At 39.9% G+C, this 19938-nt stretch overlaps 4 protein-coding genes across 16 annotated transcripts; 2 read left to right on the top strand and 2 right to left on the bottom strand.

Moving 5' to 3' along the window:
* On the bottom strand, positions 1–3528 carry LOC116195449 (trafficking protein particle complex subunit 5). 2 transcript variants are annotated; one of them, XM_031524655.1, is made up of 8 exons: positions 3336–3522; positions 2776–2864; positions 2445–2508; positions 1636–1713; positions 1429–1505; positions 1263–1329; positions 892–999; positions 1–602 (listed from the first exon to the last, which is right to left on the bottom strand). In XM_031524655.1, exons 1-8 carry the CDS (start codon positions 3405–3407, stop codon positions 570–572), a joined length of 588 nt encoding a protein of 195 aa, XP_031380515.1. In that variant the 5' UTR covers positions 3408–3522; the 3' UTR covers positions 1–569. The 2 variants fall into 2 exon arrangements, with proteins under 2 accessions (XP_031380515.1, XP_031380516.1); XM_031524656.1 differs by lacking the exon at positions 1636–1713 and having other exon boundaries at positions 3336–3528.
* A 104-nt stretch (positions 3529–3632) lies between these two features.
* Positions 3633–7435, top strand: LOC116195448 (protein OS-9 homolog). The gene is made up of 8 exons (XM_031524654.1): positions 3633–3802; positions 4457–4533; positions 4896–5099; positions 5191–5262; positions 5358–5473; positions 5754–5820; positions 5907–6013; positions 6928–7435. The coding sequence occupies exons 1-8, from the start codon at positions 3718–3720 to the stop codon at positions 7088–7090; spliced, it is 891 nt and encodes a 296-aa protein (XP_031380514.1). The 5' UTR covers positions 3633–3717; the 3' UTR covers positions 7091–7435.
* A 228-nt stretch (positions 7436–7663) lies between these two features.
* Positions 7664–9068, bottom strand: LOC116195451. Its single transcript, XM_031524658.1, has 4 exons — positions 8684–9068; positions 8531–8589; positions 8117–8234; positions 7664–7933 (listed from the first exon to the last, which is right to left on the bottom strand). The coding sequence occupies exons 1-4, from the start codon at positions 8920–8922 to the stop codon at positions 7855–7857; spliced, it is 495 nt and encodes a 164-aa protein (XP_031380518.1). The 5' UTR covers positions 8923–9068; the 3' UTR covers positions 7664–7854.
* A 2164-nt stretch (positions 9069–11232) lies between these two features.
* Positions 11233–19938, top strand: LOC116195445 (TMV resistance protein N-like). Of its 12 annotated transcripts, none has more exons than XR_004154643.1 (8): positions 11235–11953; positions 13953–15039; positions 15137–15418; positions 15515–17448; positions 17619–17946; positions 18536–18922; positions 19163–19387; positions 19575–19938. XR_004154643.1 is itself a non-coding variant. In XM_031524650.1 (4 exons), the coding sequence occupies exons 1-4, from the start codon at positions 11379–11381 to the stop codon at positions 17438–17440; spliced, it is 3870 nt and encodes a 1289-aa protein (XP_031380510.1). In that variant the 5' UTR covers positions 11233–11378; the 3' UTR covers positions 17441–17449. The 12 variants fall into 12 exon arrangements, 1 of the variants encoding a protein (XP_031380510.1); XR_004154646.1 differs by lacking the exon at positions 19575–19938 and having other exon boundaries at positions 18536–18685; positions 18826–18922; positions 19163–19540; XR_004154644.1 differs by lacking the exon at positions 19575–19938 and having other exon boundaries at positions 18536–18776; positions 19163–19540.

Here is a 19938-nt window from a genome sequence, read left to right as displayed (position 1 = left end):
TTTAGCTCAAACACTTATTGCTAGGTTTATTATATAATTTTGGCCACAACATACCATATCCAGGTGACACAAACAAAAGCAGGCATGACTTGCACCAGCAAGAACACTTTAGAAAAAGAAAGTAACGATGACTTAAAGTGAAGCTAAAGTGAATGTCATCTGACGACATTGTTGGTCGGGACCATATGTCACACGTCAAAAGCCTAAGACGGTACCAACAAAACATCTCCATCTCATGGCAAAAGATTAACATGCAATATAAATACCTTCTTCTCCAAGTAAAAACATTTTTTCCCCCCACATATTAGTACACCGGCAGCAGCAGCATCTTTTCGCCAAAATGTAAGAAAACAAGAACACGAGATATTTGAGTGATGACTTTACATAAGCAGAACTCCAGATCAGCTCTATCCTTGACACAAATCTCAAGGACATGTGCATAGATATGAGCTTGTAATGCTGGTGTCCCGCTGATTTAAGATATGGGTTGGCAAGTGAAAGGTACCAAGAAAAGCAACATCATCTCTAATAGTTCATACTGTGTCATGCCAAACTCCACAAGAAGCAAGTTATCCACCTAACCTTGCTTCTCTTCTCAGCACCTGGGACAGAGAAGAACACAGAATCACAAAGAAGAAAAGGAAATTGCAAATTATGGGAGGATGAGGGAGTGGGTAAGACAGCAGATGATACTGCTGATTTATATATATATATATAAATTTTTTCCTACTTGAACAAGATACTAAAATAATCATTTACCTAGGGATATTGTCACAGTAATGCCACCATCAAAGTCGACCAAAAAAAATTGGAAATAATGGTACATTGTGAGCAAGACACTTTTGATCAGATTATATGCAAGATTCATGAACTTGTTATAAAGGAAATCACCTCTTCTGCAAATTTTATCAGAATAGTAGTTCTGGGTCGTTGCTGTCCTTCCATTGGTACAAAGTGAGCAGTCACAACAGCAGGAAATCCTGCACTATCGAGAACACCCTTCAAAAGATAAAAAAGTTCTCTTCAGATCATTAAACCACCACATATCATATAGGTAAATATTGCAGTGCAGCTGAGAATTCTCCTTGGTGCTTTCCACAATAAATTCCAAAGAACACCTTCTGATGACTATATACTAATCAGTGAAAGCAAGTACCAACAAATTGCTGCGACTGATAATTAGATGGGCATGTATACTTTTTTCTCATCAACATATGACGCCAATTTAAGGAAAAGGTGACAAAAGTTGACTGAGCCCTTACCCTAACAATTCCAGCAACAAAAGCTCCGCAATTAAATGTTCCCATATCTTTTGGGATTGAGATGAACCTGTGAGTCGTATTGGGTTTGACACCTCATCAGTGAGTTGCCACATTTATAAATAGAAAGACAATCATATCAGAAATGAGAGACATCGAGATTTGCTACCGGTTTACAAGAAGCTCCTTTTCACTAATCATGTACTCATCCTCATGTTCGGTCCCTTTTTCAAGTGAATCAGCTACCTGAGGTAAATGTCAAAGTAATTTTTTCAGAACTCTGCCCATCACATAGCCTTTCCTTTTTCTTGTTTTTTAAATAATGTAACAAAGATCTGAAAAACTAGATAAAAGAACAGATAGATGTATTGCTCACCTTTCCAAATAAAACCTTCCACACAGTGCTATGTACAAAAGAGAGAATACCTAGTAAACGAGTCTCCTTCCTATTTCCCTGCAGGACGAACCAAGTTGGGTATAGCAGCTATCTAATAGCATTTCAAATTCAAACACCGATTACTTCACCCCATTCCAAATAAATTTACCCCAAGATAGCGTATCCAAATGATAAACCTATGGAAGCTACAATTGCAGAATTTACACTTTCCAAATTTGTAGTTGTTCATATGATCCAAGTAATACATGCCCAAGTTTCTTTTGGGTCCCAATCCCAATAGGATCCCCATGCCTCATTAGCCCATACTGCTCCCGATACAACATGATAATGAGTGCAATTATGTGGGAAAATTAGCATCATCCTGTTATTGGTCAAACTAATTGACAACAAATTATACATAATTGAGCACCTTCCAAGTTTATTAGAGAAATAATATCATCAAGTCAGATACTATAGTATGTTAATAAGATTAATTGCCACCACTCATCTGGATAGTGCAATCAGATATAGCAAGGTGTAAGCTTTGTTTCTCAACTGCAGGGTTATAAAGTCCACGTGATTCCCAATCAAATATGTCATAAATCGTAGTTGAACAAAACAATATGCCACAGGTACCCTTCACAATTCAGATTACAAGCAGATTCAATCATGGTCCACTTAATGAAGCCTATTTACAAATGATGTCGACAATTCACAACTTCTGGTTGCAAGAATGAAGTGCTATATTAGAAATGAAACAGAACAATGTAAAATGCCCAAACCCAGTCAAATACCAAGCCTGTTCTCACCTTTTCCCTGTGGCAAAGAAGCTCCAAAACTCGAGCACCCACAGCATAGCCCGCATCCTCGAGCCTGTTTCCATTACAAGAAGGGTTTTTCAATTTCAAGGAGGTGATAACTCACGTCTGCTACGATGTTCCTTAAAGCTAGTTTGACAATAGCCCTGGCTTTCCCTGAGAATGTCATATCTTTTTCCTTAATAATAATAGAAATAAGGGTGCTCGTAGTTCGATCTATAAATAATATCCTTTCCTATAGTAGGCGCAGATCAGCCATCAGAATTATAAATCGGGAAAAAGGAAGGTAAGGAAGAGATTGACATGAGAACGAGATCTGCACCTTCTTTCTAGCTCCGCAATGTTGTCGACCTGAGTCTGATTGTACTGAACAAGCTCCGAAAACAAGAACGCAAACGCACTTAAACTGACCTGTGCCCGAATATCAACAAAGCAGCAATCAAACATTCGGAATTACACAATATGAAGTATGAACCTTTTCAATCACTAACGAGATAGTAATATCAAGCCGCAGGTACAAGAACTGAAAAGGAACAAGCTTGAACCAATTCAATCAAAGAAAATATGGGAAAAAATTAATTAAATAAAATTTCAGGACTTCAGGATTTCCAGTTTCAACAAAATTCTCAGAACTCTTCAAGATGTCATAAACCGGGAAGCAAAATTGACCCCACAAGGCGTAATTTTTTGATTGATAATCAAGATAAACACAGCAAGCTGTTCTTAGTGTTCTGAGCTGTTCGAGCTCAGCTGACCCTAACGGAAGAGATCCGATCCGGAATGGTACACCATGAAGCGGCGGTGAAATTACAGCCACCAATCGAGATCTACTCAAGAAACAACTATCTGAAGCTCTAATCCGGAGAGAAAGGGTGGGGGGACCTCTTGTTTGCCCTTGTTGAGGGGTTTGTCGAGGACGTTGGAGTACTGCTTCATCTTCCCAACCCCGATCATCTCCGCCGAGGACGCTGCTGCTCTCCGATGGCTGATGGCTCGTTCACTTCTCTCTGCTGGTCACAGTCTACGCGGGCTTCGACACGGTGAGTGAGTAAGTGAGAGAGAGGGGGGGCTCGATAAATGGTTTTTCGGATTTTCATAAACTAAACCGGTAAAACCGAGCGAACCGAATAGAATCGGCCCGGACCGATCTCCTCCTTCCCCTGCCGACCGTCACAGTCCTCCTTCAAGCCGAAGCAGCTCATCTCTCTCTCTCTCTCTCTCTCTCTCTCTCGGCAGAGCTTGAAGAAGAAAGAGACGCAAGAAGATGAGGTTGACCTGCTGGATTCTCCTGTCCCTGACGGCGGTGTTAGGCCATGTGTTAGCTGATCAGATCTTCACGGCTCATGTTGGTGAGTGAAATCCGCCGTTTACGCTCCATTTATCAGCTGTAGTCTCGTCCGGGGATTCCCGCTCGTCTTGCGTCTGTTCACCTGCTTGTCTTCTTCTTCGTTTTATGATTTGATCGAGATATTGCTTTCTGGGCTTCTGTTTTTCCTGATTTTCTTGATCATGTAAAATCTTGAATTGCTTAATTTGGATTGAAGAACATGGAACCGGACATATCGTGATGGAGGCATATTGGTGGAAGTTTCTACCTTTTTAGTATTATTATTTTTTCCGTTCTATCTTTTGAAGTTGTTGAGGTATCAGCTGCTTGTTGAAGAGAGAATCCGAGTAGTAACATATATGCAGTCAGTCCGACTATGTTCACACAGCCAAGGATGAGCTGAGACTGGAGCTTGGGAGGGGGGGAACCCGAGATGGGAGAATCAAGAGACCGTTCGTGAAATTGGGGGAGGGGAGGGGTTTAAATTAAGCGGAGTTCTACAAGATTTTTGTGCTTTATAATGATATTTAATGTTTGAGAATTGTAATCCATGAAAGAATTTTCCCGCAGTAAATGAACTTAAAATTCATCTATGCTGTGTAACATTATGTCTTTTCTTGCGAAACTGGTTATGAATTGTTTTCGGATTCACATCACCTGAGATTGTAATTTGCAGGTGGCACATTTGGTCGTAGTGCTCGTGAACCGAAGTATGACATTCAGTTCCACTCAGAAGACTCACCTTTTCACCCTGTAAGTAGCTTTATGTGGATGGTCAATGAGTCATTCAGTATAGGATGTTTTGAGATACGATGGCATTATAGATAGACTCTTGTTCTTATTGCAAGGACCCTCTGTGTCATGGAAACAAATAAATGTTTATGTGGACCGACCACTGCTGAAGAATGTACGGAATCACCATGTTTATTTCAATTTTCTTCCCTGACTATTTGATTTCTAAAGAAAATATGAGACTCAGTCTGGATACTTGAAGTTGAATGCTTGTTAACTGGGGTACGAGTGTATATTGAGATACGATTAGCATGTCAATCTGTTTTGGCTTTTATTGTAATATTTTGAGGAAAATCCAGCTTTGACGCTTTCCAACTTTTCAGGATGATGATCAAGAATCAGTTGTCATGCCCAATAAAGATGGACAGAAATTTCTTTGTTACTTACCTAAGGTTGAGAAATCCAAGAATGGGAGGTCAACTTCTCAGCAAAACATGAGCAGTATGGTCATGGAAAGTGAGAAGCGGATTAAACTGAAGACCCCAGACGAATTACTAGAAGTACTCAAGGGCCCTTGCTTTGTCCGAGTCAGTACTTGTCTCCCAGACAGTCCACTTAGGCATGATTAAATTAATTTTTTGCTGACTGATGACAAACTATAGACGCATCTTAATGCAGCAAGAGGGTTGGTGGTCGTATGAGTTCTGTTATCAGAAGCAGTTACGGCAATTCCATTTGGAGGATGAAAAGGTAAATCTCTTCAATCTCGGTTTTAATTAGGTTGTCACTATGATGAAGAAAGTTGGTAGAATAATTGAATTAAAACCAGTCTTTTCTGTAAATAGGTGGTTCAGGAGTTTGTGTTGGGAGTCTACGATGAAGAAGCCACAGTTGCTTTCAATCAGAATCTCTCTGATGTTTCTACTCTTAAAGATCCTCGGTCAAAAGATGCAGCACAAAGGTATGATACCTAGTGATACTGACAGATTCCGGTTTTAGTAGGGAGCCCCAGAGAAATAGCACACTTTTATGTTAGTACGGTCGGCAATATAACAATTTTAACATGAGCCCATGTTAATTGGATGTTGATTTAACTTACCCATAATAATCTTAAATCTCAAGTGTCTCAACTTCTAATGGATTTATTTTGAATGAATTGTGTCAAATTTTGTCTTCACAAATTTTCACGCAGTAATTTCCTATTGTATCATATTAATAAATTTACCATGTTACATGCATAGGTATCATGCTCACCAATACACTAATGGGACAGTATGCGATCTTACGAATCAGCCACGAGGGACTGAGGTATACGATCAGTAAGAACAAGTTAGACTTCCCTCTTTTCTTCCCCTTATTAATAATATGCATATCATTTTTTATAATGCGTCTAGGTGAGATTTGTTTGTGCGGAGCCAAGAGCAATGATTACTTCTATTACTGAGTTATCGACTTGCAAGTATGCCCTTACAGTACAGGTTCCAACACTCTGCAAACATCCGTAAGTTCCTATCTTGTTCTATTTGTTTCAGTTATGGTATGTCTATATGGAACTTTTAATACAATGGAATGGCAAATGAATGGAATGGAATAATAAGAAAAATCTGATGTCATGGAATTGCATATCCTTTCGTTTACTATGTTACAAAATGAGCCATGACCGTTGTCGCTGTACACATCAATGGGTTTTCAAAAGGAAGCATTTAAGGATTCATATGGAAATAGTTTTCAGTTTGCAAAAAATGCACCTTGCTTAGCACCTTATTAGCTGTGGCATTGCCTCAAGAGCAAAGATTATGGGATACATATGACCTTAGCTAAAGCAGGCATTTTAGATGGAAAAAACTGCAATTTATAGCTGTCGTGCTGACTTATGGAAAGAAATGAGATTGAAATGCTTTGTTTGTTCATCTTTTATTGTTGGGAGGATCTAGTTGGGTTCCATGCCTCGATTCAGAAATTTGGTGCGTGCAGTTTGGATTAATTTCGTGTAATGAATTGTGGTGATGACCTGATTAAGTTGATCTAATTGACGTTTTAAGTAGCTCATATCTGAAGTTTCATAGTGCATGAATTGTGAAATGGATCAGAGACTGTTGGTTTGTCTTGTAATGACATTTCTTCATGGAAACATGAGGACCTACTTTTTCGTCTTCAACAAATGCCTCTGCTCTGAGGATTAATGAAAAATGAAGGATAGTTAGAACTGCTTTTTACGGATTAATAACAGAAAACTAAGAAGGTTCTCTGCATGGAAAAGATGCGCCGAAGCAATAGACTTTAAAGCCCTTTCTCTCGGATGCAAATATAATTACTCCCGAATATGGAGATGTATGCAATATCATCTCAATGTTTTGATCAGCATGTTTATGTATTTCTTGGTCTGAGAATTTGGCTTGCTGATGAATCTCACAGGCTGTTCCAAGAAGAGAAACCCGTGAAACACACGGTCAACTGCAACGTCCTTCCCAGGGATTACAAAGAGAACAAAGCAGAGGTCGATGAAAAACTCGAAGATAGTCGGATTGTTATGGTCACAGACATGGAGGATTCATCCAACGACGACACACGAGAATAAGAAATGCACTGTTAAGTTGATGAGATGAGATTTTTACCATGGGCGGCTCATTAACAAAGCTCACCAAATTACTGAACAAGATATAGTATAAATTGTATAATGACATAAACCTGATTTCACAGTGCAAAAGCTTTCTCCGTAGAATCTCATTTTTTGCTTGGGATTTTAATTACGATCAACTGAAGCCTCGTTGCTCGGGATTGTAATTACGAAACAGATGCCTCGCAGGAATTGAAGACGCTGGTGGACGGTGAACGGATTTGTGACCTAAAGGAGTGCGGTAGCATTGTTCTAGGAACTTACTCGAGAAACTTTATGATAGTTCAGTATTTTGGATTAGCAAAATGCCTTGATCTAAATTTCCGCCTTGTATTTCATTCTATTCAGATGTTCCTCCAACACAGAAGACAGCCAATATGCAGAAAAGTTTCTGCCATTGATAGCTAGCAGTATTGCTATCTTGATGGCTATATTATCCGTAAGGGCACTCGGCTTGGCCTGGCTTCCCAGCGAAATAACCTGCTCTATCTTAACTCGGCTTGGCCTGGCTTCCCAGCGAAATAACCTGCTCTATCTTAACTCGATATCGACCGTGTACTCCATATGGATTGAGGATTAATATATAACAGAGAAGTTAGGAGAGTGCTCCTGCAGATACAAATTCCTAGTCGTGGGAAGGTGAAATTTACAAAATTTGAGGGCTCAAGTAATTTAATAGAATCAATGTAGAAAGTCGGAATTGATCTCAGCTTCCCTAAGGTGGATTAGAAGGTGCTGTTCAGGTAGAAATACAAGCCAGCTAGTGCAACCACTCCCACCACAATCGCGATCGGCAACGCTCGCCTGCATCATCATCATTGATCGATTTCAGAGGAACATGTATTGCTTGATTATTGGTGACACAGATTAATATACCGATAGACATATGTAATATGTGGCGATAACGGGGTACATGTACCCACTGAACCCAATACTTTTGCCAACATTGTGGCAATTCAGAGGTGAGCAGAGTAAGCATTGGATTACCCGATAGCTTCGTCCCTCTTGATCTGAGCCTTCCTTGCCTTGCGCATGTCGGTATCATTCACGTTCTTGGTCACGGCAGGCTGATAGGGCTTGAACCTTCGCTTCGGGGCACCACACACTGCAGCACACATCAAATGTCCGCATCACATGTGATTGTAGTCCTAGGCTCTCATATTATTTCAGTCTCAATAACGAAAATGCTCTGCTTGCTAGCCAATATATCATCAACCCCATATTGCAACTCGGCATCCTCTTACAAAAACAGAGCACAATTCGGTTTTAGTTTATTTTCAGCTCATTTCAAATTCACCACTCAACATTATTTCGTACTTTGAACAAATGAATTGAATTCAGCTCAACAAGCTGAATTGAATTCTAGCATTTTTAACGGGGGGAACAATCAGTGATGGTTACCTGGACAGAAGTAATTATCGGGCAGCTTATCGAACGGAGTTCGCTCGTTGTAGATGTACCTATATACGTAGAAATAATAAAAACCAATCAGGATAAACAATAGTAACGTCGTCGGGAGCGATACAGTGTGATCGCAATCGTCACATGGCTTACCCGCAATCCCGGCAGATGTAGGCTTGCTTGGAGGCGACACGCATGGAGAACCTCGGGCTCGTGGTGGCGGTGGTGGTATTGGTACGGGCCACCCGGAGCAGGAGCTGGTGAAGTGAAGAGGAGGAGGAGGAGGAGGAAGACTTGAGGGCCGAAGGAGATGCTAGTCTTGCCCGACGGAGGCCACTGGCATTGTTCCCGGTCGGGCTCGGGGCCGGGGACAGACACTGCACGGCCGCCATGGACCCGGGTGGGAGTGTGATGGCTTCTTCTGAATTCTGATATGGGTCTGTGTATTATGGAAGAGGCGGAAGGGAAGGGGTTAGATGGATTGAGATGAGGCAGAAGTGAAGGGTAGAGTGATGGAAAATGAGTGGAAGCGTGGCTGTCATACTGCCCATACAAACCCCAAACCAAACCCAGAGTAAACAACACCTCCATGGGGTCCACAGGCTCGTGGAATAGCATGAAATTGCCATTGAAAAAAGAAAAAGAAAGAAATTGAAGAGGTGTAGATTTAATTCCAGAAGAGTGATATTTTATTTTATTTTTATTATTATATTTTTTTAACAAGAATATTTTGTCCTATAAATTTGACATTAAGTCAATTTTGATCGTATAAGATTTAAAACTATCGAATCAATCCTATATGTTTGCTCCGTAAGATAATTTTCATCCTATAAATTTTGAAAAAGATATTTTTATAGTTATAAATTGGCTTTCAATTAAAATGTGGTCCTATAGGTTTTGAAAAAGAGAAACATTTTTGTCATAGAAGTCACGAAATGGATCAAAATTGTCTTATAAAGCAAACTTATGGGATTAATTCGGCACTTTTACAACTTAGATGATCAAAATTTATCGAAGACTAAATTTACAGGACAAAAAAAAATTATATTTTTACCGTGATCTATATATGGATTTAAAAGAGGAAACGAAAAGCTAATAAACAATACATCTAACCTGAATGTAGTTTATAGTTGAACCTGCTTCTAATAAATGGTACGTTATATAGTATTTGACAAGTCAGCTGTTGCGTTAGAAAATACTAAAAAGTGTCAACAGAGAGAGAGTTAACATAGTATAGTTTATTACAACAAATTAAAATGTTTTATACCAAATTATTACGAAATATAGTTTTGTACCACTATTATAATTAACCTTATGTGCGTGATAATATTCTTTTTATAATTTCATAATAACAATAATAATAATTTATAGTTAAAATTGCTTCTAAATGAATTTATTAATTAGTCTTACATGAAATTAAAAGCAATTTAAATTGGATATTTCAGATATTTAGTGCTATAAATTTAAAAAATCACAACATAAATAAGGATCAATAATTTTAAAATAATTAAAAGAACAAAAAGTTTGTGATGTTATGAAAATTTTTTGAAAAAAGGTAGATTTGGGAAAAACTTTGATTTTATGGAAATAAAAAAAAGCCAACTCAAATTTCATTTGGCAAGTCAGTACCGTTATCATTTCTACGGAGGAATTGATGTTTTGATAGGTGTGAATATCGAAGTGAAATTTTGTAAAGTTATATGTTAACAAATAAAAAATGGATTAGTCGGGATTCAATTGGATTTTCGAACACCATGACTCATACCCAAAAAAAGAATTATTTTTTATTTTTATTTTTTAAGGAAACAAGACTCTTATTTACTATTGGGATTTTTACTCCATATACCCATTTCTCAAATCTATTACATTGTTTAAAAATTACCTAGAAACCTCATGGTTTACATTTAGTTTTAAATCTATCTTAGATTAATTTCTTCGTCAACATCTAACAGTATTGTTGACATGGAATGTAAGTGGGCCCCATCTTTGTCACTGTGGTCCTTAGCCACTTTCTTTCACTGTGCCTATCTTGATTCTTAAACAACCTCTCCCGTCCGGTCGAGTCAGCTTCGCTCCTTTATTCGTACATTTCTTTCTCGAATGGAAATATCCCAATAGTCAAGGTAGGAAGGACCTGCGCCTAGCTAAGGCAGGGGCTGGGCTTACTCACTTTCTTTTTATTCAGATCGATCATTTTGCTGCTCAATCGTCAGCCGGGGGGCGGATCGAATCGGAGTTTCCTTAGGTAGCCACCGACCTACAGTTATCCTTAAAACATGTGATAGATTTAAAAAATAAATAAAATCATGGAATATCAGGCGTAAAAACTCATTCATAATTTATCACAATTTCAAAGCTGGAATATTGCCCCCCAACAATATACATGACATGGAAATGTGGTAAGAAGTATAAACAGAATGAGAGTCGATCTTTACAAATTTGGTCACATATCTATTGCGAAAAAAATTGCAGTGTTGGAATCTATTTACTTGGCAAAAAAAAAAAAGAAGCAGCGTTGGCTCATCATATCGACCCTCATTAATGTTTTACCCGTGCCACCTGCAGGGGGAAGCGCGTCCAACATTCTAGCTTCAGCCCAGATGATATATTCCAGAGAACAATTTGGTCAAAGCGCGTCACCATAGAACCGGTCAAAAAGGTAACATCATGAAAATTCATAGGCAATTGCACTCATCCGATGACCAAATAAACAATAAAAGAATTGCTTGGTCCAAATAAATAGAAAGCCATCAGGGAATTTGGGGCAAGTCATCAATATCCTTCCCATTCATCTGTTTGTTTTACGATCCATTACAGATTTTTTTTTTCTGCCCATCGAGAAAAACTTATGCAGAGGGAAATGTTGGGATTTCTTTTCTTTAGCGGTTTCACTGTCTGGGCGTGGTTCCGGAGTACGAAGAAAATAGAGGCTGCAATAGGCCACCAAAAGGAAGAGGCTGCTGAAAAACAGGATGACTCAGAAGCATCAGTCTCTGACTACGAAGTTTTCCTAAGTTTCAGAGGACCAGATTCTCGGCAGGGCCTCGCCGATGTCCTCTACAACGACATGAGAACTGCCGGGATCCGTGTTTTTAGAGACGACGATGAGCTTGGCACCGGTGATGAGATCCGCAAGATTCTACCGGCTATCGAGAACTCCAAGATATGCGTACCAATCTTCTCCAGCACCTTTGCTGCCAGTGCGTGGTGCCTCCGAGAAGTTGAAAGAATGGTCGAGTTCAAGAAAGAGATCATGCCGATTTTCTACACGGCCACACCAGACGATGTTAAGCTACGCACGGAATTATTCAAGAAGGAACTACGGAAGCACGAGAAGAAGCATGGAAAAGAGCAAGTGAAGAAGTGGGAGGAGGCTCTCAAAGTGGTCGCCGGAATCAAAGGGCAAGAAGTGAAGACTACAGGGTAAGTCACTTCTTCATTATCTTTGAATAGTCTCAGTTTGTGCTTCTTTGAGGCTATGTAAGGAGACACTCTCCCGGTTGCCCTCGTGCCGGCAAACCAGATCTAGCCTTGTTGAGGCTAGATTTAAGGCTAGATTTGGCCTCGCTGAGCCAGATCGGGCTCGAGAGGCTCACAGTGGGTTCGCACTAGAGGCGACAACCCAGCCAAGGGGCTCGCGAACCCTGGGTTCGTCGAATTAGGCCTCGAGGCTAGAGAAGCCATCCTGAGCTCCCGAGCTTGGTTCGACCAGCCCTGGGCTTGGCTGGGAGCCCCTAGCAAAGCTCCGGCGAATCAGGGAAGAAGGCAACTCGTTCATCAGTGTCATCGTTTTCCTTTTGTTTTTAAGTTAATATTTTTTTAGTTTAAACTTTTATGTTTTTAATAAATATTACTTTAAATTTTATTTTTTAATATGTTTTGGGTGAATTTAATAAATAAATTTTAATATTTGTTTTATGGGGCCATTTCCATCTTTACATAGGAGGGATAATTTCTTACTTTTATCCTATCGATTTTATCAAACCAACTTAAAAAATGGTAATTCACACATTCTCTATTACATCTAGTCAAATAAATAAGTTCCTACGTAATTATAATTCTATTACTTATTAATTCATATTACATACTTATTTCACTTAAGACCAATTCCATTACATTGAAACAAATGTTAAAAGTTTTAGGGGAGGGAAAGGATAGGAGAGGGGAGGGAAGGGGAGGGCGAGGGGAGGAAAGGACATGGAAGCATAATCTATATATAATATATAATACTTGGAGGATTTAATCATGTTCACGACACCTATTATTTTAGGTACATTAGACTGCGCCATGTGTCGCCTATGTGTCCATATTTCTGTCATCCACGTGTTTCTCCAAGTGCCAACTACCATGTGTTGCCAAGCGTCGATCGAAACTCCTTAATTACATAAAATAATTGCTCTTATTAAATAATCTATTATATATATTTAAAGTAGACTCCCATTAACAAGAGTCATCCATTCGTTCCACGGCTTGTTAACAGGAGTCTACTTTAAAAATATTTAATAATTAGCAAGTTCAGGCAAGTTCGCGGCTTTGAGAAGAGCACTTCATGAGAGAGGATGTGAAATAGGCGCTCGTATGGGGGAATCCACAGATGGGAGGAGACTTGGAACGAGGAAGGGGGAAAGGAAAGGTCTGGATTCGGTGGCAGTTTCCCATTTGGAATGAGGCAAAGGGGAGAGAGTGCTCGGGCTTGATGACTGTTGATGGGCTTGAAAGGATGTATTGGAAGCCGCGTGCGAAAATGTCTACACATTTTTATTATGGGTATAAATAAATATCTATTGTTGAATTTATATAAAACAATTTTTTTGAAGAGGTACTAATACGAAAAATCTTGTCATATCAAAAATAAAAATTACCAATAGAAAGTGTTTTAATATATTGAATGGGTGAATGGAGTTAAGGAAGATGTCCATATACCCTGAATGGACAAAAGAGGAATTCAGAGAAGTGTACATACACAGAATGATAAAATGAGAATTTTGAGAAGTGGAGAAACACGTAATTGAGCTTCAAACTTTTATATATGTAATAATAGATAGATTATGTGCTTATTTTTTTTAAAAAAATGTAATTATCTTCTCTTATAAATTAATTTTGTTTTATAAGATCAATGCACATTTATATTATTGCGAGAACAAACTATCTTGATTAATAGCTATAATTTGTGGTACGTGTGTGATATTGATATAATTTAGTTCTGAATTTTTATGGCTAGAAACTAATTCGGAAGGTCAAATACAATAATATCATTGTTGGATGCATTTATTCATATAAAAGAACAAAAATATAAATTCATTTCCAATATTTGTTTCTATAAACAAACATAATTAAACCAACCCGTGCAAAGCACGAGCGAATAGCTAATCTATAGATATGATGCTTTCTTTCTCTAAGTATCACCACGCATCACCTGCAGATTTGCGAAATTCAGCATGTTGTTTGTCAACACACTTCTGCGCAAGTTGAAGGTGAAAACAAAATATTTGGCTGGCAGCCTAGTTAAAAGAGATGATCATGAAGAGGCTGTAATGGAACTGTTGGACATCGACTCAAGTGATGTACGAATCATTGGCATCCATGGAATGGGCGGCATCGGTAAGACGACTCTTGCCAAGGTCATCTTCAACCAACTCTCAGCTAGATTCGACTGTTGCAGCTTCCTTGAGAACATCCAAGAATCCTTAAGGCTTTATGGTCTCGAATACTTGCAAAAGCAGTTGGTGGAAGATCTCGATCCAAAGTTGAAAAACTTTCAAAAGATCGACACAATCACAATTCTCCGAGAAAAATTTCGTAGGAGGAGGGCTCTCATTGTCCTTGATGATGTTAATCACAGAAAACAAATAGAGATGATAGTGGGGATGTTGGGTTGGTTTGGTTCTAGAAGCAGGATAATCATAACGACTAGGGACAAAAGTATTTTCACCGGAGAAGCTCGTACTCTTGCTATGCGGGAGATGGATCCTGACCAAGCTCTCCAACTCTTCAGTAGACATGCCTTTGAAGAAGACTCTCCTCCAAGTGACTTCCGAATTCTTTCAGAGGAAGTTATCCCTCTTACTGGAAGACTTCCTTTGGCCATCGAAGTCATAGGTTCCCTTCTTTGTAACTGTGAGAAGGAGAGATGGAAAGCGACAATTGACGAGCTAAAGAATGTGCCCCCTCAAGATGTTTTAAAAAAGCTGAAGATAAGTTTTGATGCATTGGAGTATAACCACAAACAGATATTTCTTGACATAGCCTGCTTTTTCGTCAACAAGGAGGGATCGAATGCAATTCCAATGTGGGAAGCTTGTAACTTTTACCCTCATGTTGGAATTGCGGTCCTTGTTTTCAAGTCTTTGGTGAAAATTACGGAAAATAAATTTCAAATGCATGACCTGATCAAAGCTCTTGGAAGGGAACTTGTTCGCGAGGGATGCTTTGATGATCCTGCCAAGGGTAGCAGGATATGGTCAAGCAAAGAAGCAAAGGAGCTATTGAAGATAAAGCAGATAACATATGTAATGAGTGTTTTAATACTCAAATCATTTGATCTTTTTATTGATTTACGATATTTTCTAGCAAAGGTCTACGGTTGCTAATTATTTCTTTTTTCAGGAAAAAGAAAAAGTTCAAGGGCTCTTTCTGGAGAAATTATATGGGGACGGCATTCTCAAACATGAGCAGTTTTCAGGTTATCAAAATCTAAGATTACTGAAATTGGTGGGTGCAAAGCTGACAGGTGACTTTGAGAATCTCCTTCCAAAGTTAAAGTGGTTCACGTGGCAACGATGTCCTTCCGATTTCGTTGCGACCAATCTAACATTGGAGAATTTAGTGGTTCTTGACCTTTCCGACAGTTTTATCACTGAAAACTGGGCTGGTTGGAACATGATTGAGGTAACATATCCAAGTACCTGAGAAAACTTGTATTTTAAAGTGATTCTTCTTAATACGATCCTTACATTTATTGCGATGTTTATCGTTATGAAACAGATAGCAAAGAATTTGAAGGCCTTAGACCTCACTGGGTGCTGTAACTTGACAAGTACACCTGACTTGTCCAACAATGACGCTTTAGAGAAATTGATTCTCAGAGGATGCCGTAATTTAGCTGAAATACACGGCTCCATCAATAAGCTGACAAGACTGAAGCATCTTGATCTTCAAGGCTGTCCTTCTCTGAGAGGATTGCCCGAAGAGATAGGTTCGCTGGAAGATTTGGAAAAAATTTTGGTGGACGGGAATCATGGAGCTACTTTCCACTTACCAGAATCAATTGGTAATTTACACTCTCTATCTGTCATGAAATTACATCGGGTGGAAATTACGAGAATTCCCAACTCTATTGGAGGATTGGTGAATCTCACGCACCTCTCTATGCGCGATTGTAGTGGCCTGAAGACACTTCCAGATGTAATCGGAGATTTGAAATCACTAGTTAAGTTAGACATGTCTGGTACAGAGTTGAGTGCATTGCCTGACTCTCTTGGGGATTTGGAATCATTAGTTGAGTTAGAGCTGTCCAACACAGAGTTAAGTGCGTTGCCTGACTCTGTTGGACGACTAAGTAAACTCCAGCGGTTGCAGTTATATTCTACGAAGATGGAGGAGCTTCCTGACTCTCTTGGGGATTTGGAATCATTAGTTAATTTAGAACTGTCCAACACTGAGTTAAGTGCGTTGCCTGACTCTGTTGGACGACTAAGTAAACTCCAGTGGTTGGGGTTAGATTCAACGAAGATAGAGGAGCTTCCGGACTCTCTTGGTGATTTGGAATCATTGGTTAGTTTACAGCTGTCCAGCACAAATTTAAGTGCGTTGCCTGACTCTGTTGGACGACTAAGTAAACTCCAGCGGTTGCGGTTATATTCAATGAAGATAGAGGAGCTTCCGGACTCTCTTTGGGATTTGGAATCATTGGTTAGTTTACAGCTGTTCAGCACAAATTTAAGTGCGTTGCCTGACTCTGTTGGACGACTAAGTAAACTCCAGCGGTTGCAGTTATATTCAACGAAGATGGAGGAGCTTCCTGACTCTCTTTGGGATTTGGAATCATTAGTTGAGTTAGAGCTGTCCAACACAGAGTTAAGTGCGTTGCCTGACTCCGTTGGACGACTAAGTAAACTCGAGCGGTTGCGGTTAGATTCAACGAAAATAGAGGAGCTTCCTGACTCTCTTTGGGATTTGGAATCATTGATTGACTTAAATCTGGACAACACAGAGTTAAGTGCGTTGCCTGACTCCGTTGGAAGACTAAGTAAACTCCAGTCGTTGCGGTTGAATTCAACGAAGATAGAGGAGCTTCCTGACTCTCTTGGGGATTTGGAATCATTGGTTGCGTTACAGCTGTCCAACACAAATTTAAGGGCGTTGCCTGACTCTGTTGGAAGACTAAGTAAACTCTGGTGGTTGCGGTTGAGTTCAACGAAGATAGAGGAGCTTCCTGACTCTCTTTGGGATTTGGAATCATTAGTTGAGTTAGAGCTGTCCAACACAAATTTAAGTGCGTTGCCTGACTCCGTTGGACGACTAAGTAAACTCCAGTCGTTGCGGTTGAGTTCAACGAAGATAGAGGAGCTTCCTGACTCTCTTGGGGATTTGGAATCATTAGTTTCGTTAGTCCTGTCCAACACAAATTTAAGTGCGTTGCCTGACTCCGTTGGACGACTAAGTAAACTCCAGTCGTTGCGGTTGAGTTCAACGAAGATAGAGGAGCTTCCTGACTCTCTTTGGGATTTGGAATCGTTGGAAACATTGGATCTGAGTTCATCCAAATTGAGGATTCTACCCGATTCTGTGGGAGAGATGTCTGAATTAAGGCAATTGTCGCTGGATGGATGCAACATAAGAAAGTTGCCTAGTTCTATCGGGAAGTTAGCAAAGCTAAGAGATGCGTGTGGGGACGTTTCTATGGATTAGAAGTTGAGGTAATCATACGACGATAAAGAAAGAAACTTATCAAAGAAACTTATCGATTTCTAGATTGACAAAAATCTATCAAAGAAACTTTATGCACTTTACGCATTCATAGCACTGTCAACGTGCAAATAAATTTGCGCATTTATAAAGAAAGTCTGAAGCTTCATCTCATCATCAGGAAAAAATCCAGAGAGAGAGCGAAGATTCAGAACCGCAGCAATGGCGGGGTTGCAGAGATCTGCAGTGTCTTTCAGGAGGCAGGGCTCCTTACTCCTCAGGCCTTGTGTGGGACGACAGGTTCCTCTCGGGGAAGCTCAACCAAGTGAACAATGAAGCTGGCAACGAGGCCAACAAGCCGAAAGATCCCGACGGCAGGCAAGAACCGCCCCGTGATTCCGAGAAGCTGTCAAGGACTGCCTGCAATCCTCTTCCCTCGATTGAGACGGCGGCCCTGGAGAGGAACCACAACCACAACCGCACTTGACGACCTCTTCTCCCAGAGCACGGTCAGTACACATAGATGCATCACATTTCTTTCCCTCACTTTTGCATTTTGCCCTGTTCTTTCCCTCATTTTCGCCTAAAGATTGAAACTTCACTCCATTTTCTCTGTCAGTTGGACAAACTTAGGAATTGTACCTTGGATTTACACAAATGTGACATCGGTTATGGACCTTTAGGGGTATGATTGTGCACATATCTTGTATTGCAGCAGATTACGTTTATTCTGTGGAAGAATGAGTTTTGACATAATTTCTTGAGTAAGGGTCTCCAATGATTGGAGCGGAGTCCCTGTTTTGGCTTTTATAGCGGTCAATGTGTTTGAATCTCTAGTCTGTGGTCTGAAGGGCGAATTCGGCTGTGATTGTGATTGCTCTTGGACATGTTGCGAATGACAATGGCAGCCCTGAGCAAGATGGAAAAGAAAGCTGGATCCTCGATTTACAAATCTAATGAAGAAGCTTCTATAAGCCGGTCTTGAAATTTTTGTTGTTCACCGAAAACGGACATAAGTTTGAGCCATTTATGCAGCTGGTGGGAAAGGAAAAAGAAATTGATTCGAGTCTTCGCCATTGTGTTTCTTCTCATTCGCAGGATTGAGTTCTTTGCCCGAGGAAGTTTCCTTAACCAATAAATCATCATGAGAGAGGAAAAGATGCAGGGTGCGAAGGAGATGCAGGATGCGGAGGAGATGCAGGAAGCAGAGGAGATGCCAGAACATTGGAAGGAGATTTACCGTGAAACGTACGAATGGCAATTGGAAAGTCTCGATAATGAGCACAAAGTTTATCTCTCAGAGCCATTTCCATAAATTGTCGTGTTACTCATAAGATCGGTATACACTCGTCCGTTTCTTTTCTTTTAACTGGCTGAGTTACTTGTAGATGTACCTTTGCACCCGATTTGATGATTCTCGAGTAGTGCTGGACCGAGAAGTTCTCAACAGAGTCGGTTTCGAGATCAGCATGCAAGCGCTCTGCAGTAAACTTCTTGATCACTATCAATCATGTGAAAACTCATCATTTGCTAAGCCTTTCAGAAGAAACAGGAATTTGTGGACAGGATGGCGAATTTCAAACTCTAGTTCTTTTTCTTACATAGGCGACGAAAAAGTCGAATAACATCTGATTTCATGCTGTTCTTCTATTTCATTTTTCAATTGTTACAAACTTTGGTACTTCTTCTACAATATCACGAACTGACATCAGCTCTTGTGTTCAGTTGTAATGCTGTACCGTTTTGGACTCCTATGACGTGGCCGTGGCATCCCATAGATCATGTGCAAATGACTTTCTATCTTCTCCGATTGTTCGTTCGTTGGGCAAGTTCACCGAGCCATGTTCAATGCAGGACCCGCCCTTTCTCGAATTCTTTGCCAATCGATGAATGAACTCAGAGATTGCACCTTAAACTTACTCAAATGCGTCACCTCTTATGAACCTTATGGTGAGTGATAGTGCGCATATCTTCGCATTGCAGCACATTACGTTTTCTCTTTTGGGCAAAAAAATGAGTTCTGACTTATGTAATTTCTTGAATATGGGTCTCTGTTGAACTTGGTATTTTATGATCAAAAGAGAATCCCTGTATTGGCTATTAGAGTGTTCAATGCGGTTATATCTCTCGTCAACAGTCCGAAGATGAATTCTTTGGCCATCAGGAAAGTTCTTGAGGTTATGAACGACATAGAGACTGCCGTCTCTGAGATGAAGAAGAGAGATAATGAAGAAGCATCAAGAAGCAATTCTGATGAAAAAGAAGATGGTTGAGTCTTCGCAATGCTGTTTCTTCTCATCCACTGGATGGATTTGGACTTGTAATCTTTCACTCAAGGAGACATCTTTTGGCTACTCTCGGATATACTAGGCTTTTCTTCCGTGCTCGGGCAGTGGGGGCACTCTTTTGGTTACTCTTTGGACGTATTGGACTTGGCGTGGTGTTGGTGCGCATAAGTGTAACTTAGGCACTAATACCATATTGAATTTTCATTGGATTAA

Source organism: Punica granatum, chromosome 2 (assembly GCF_007655135.1).
Source record: "Punica granatum isolate Tunisia-2019 chromosome 2, ASM765513v2, whole genome shotgun sequence".
In the NCBI taxonomy this organism is placed as follows: Eukaryota; Viridiplantae; Streptophyta; class Magnoliopsida; order Myrtales; family Lythraceae; genus Punica; species Punica granatum.
This window is presented reverse-complemented; position numbering and strand designations above follow the sequence as displayed.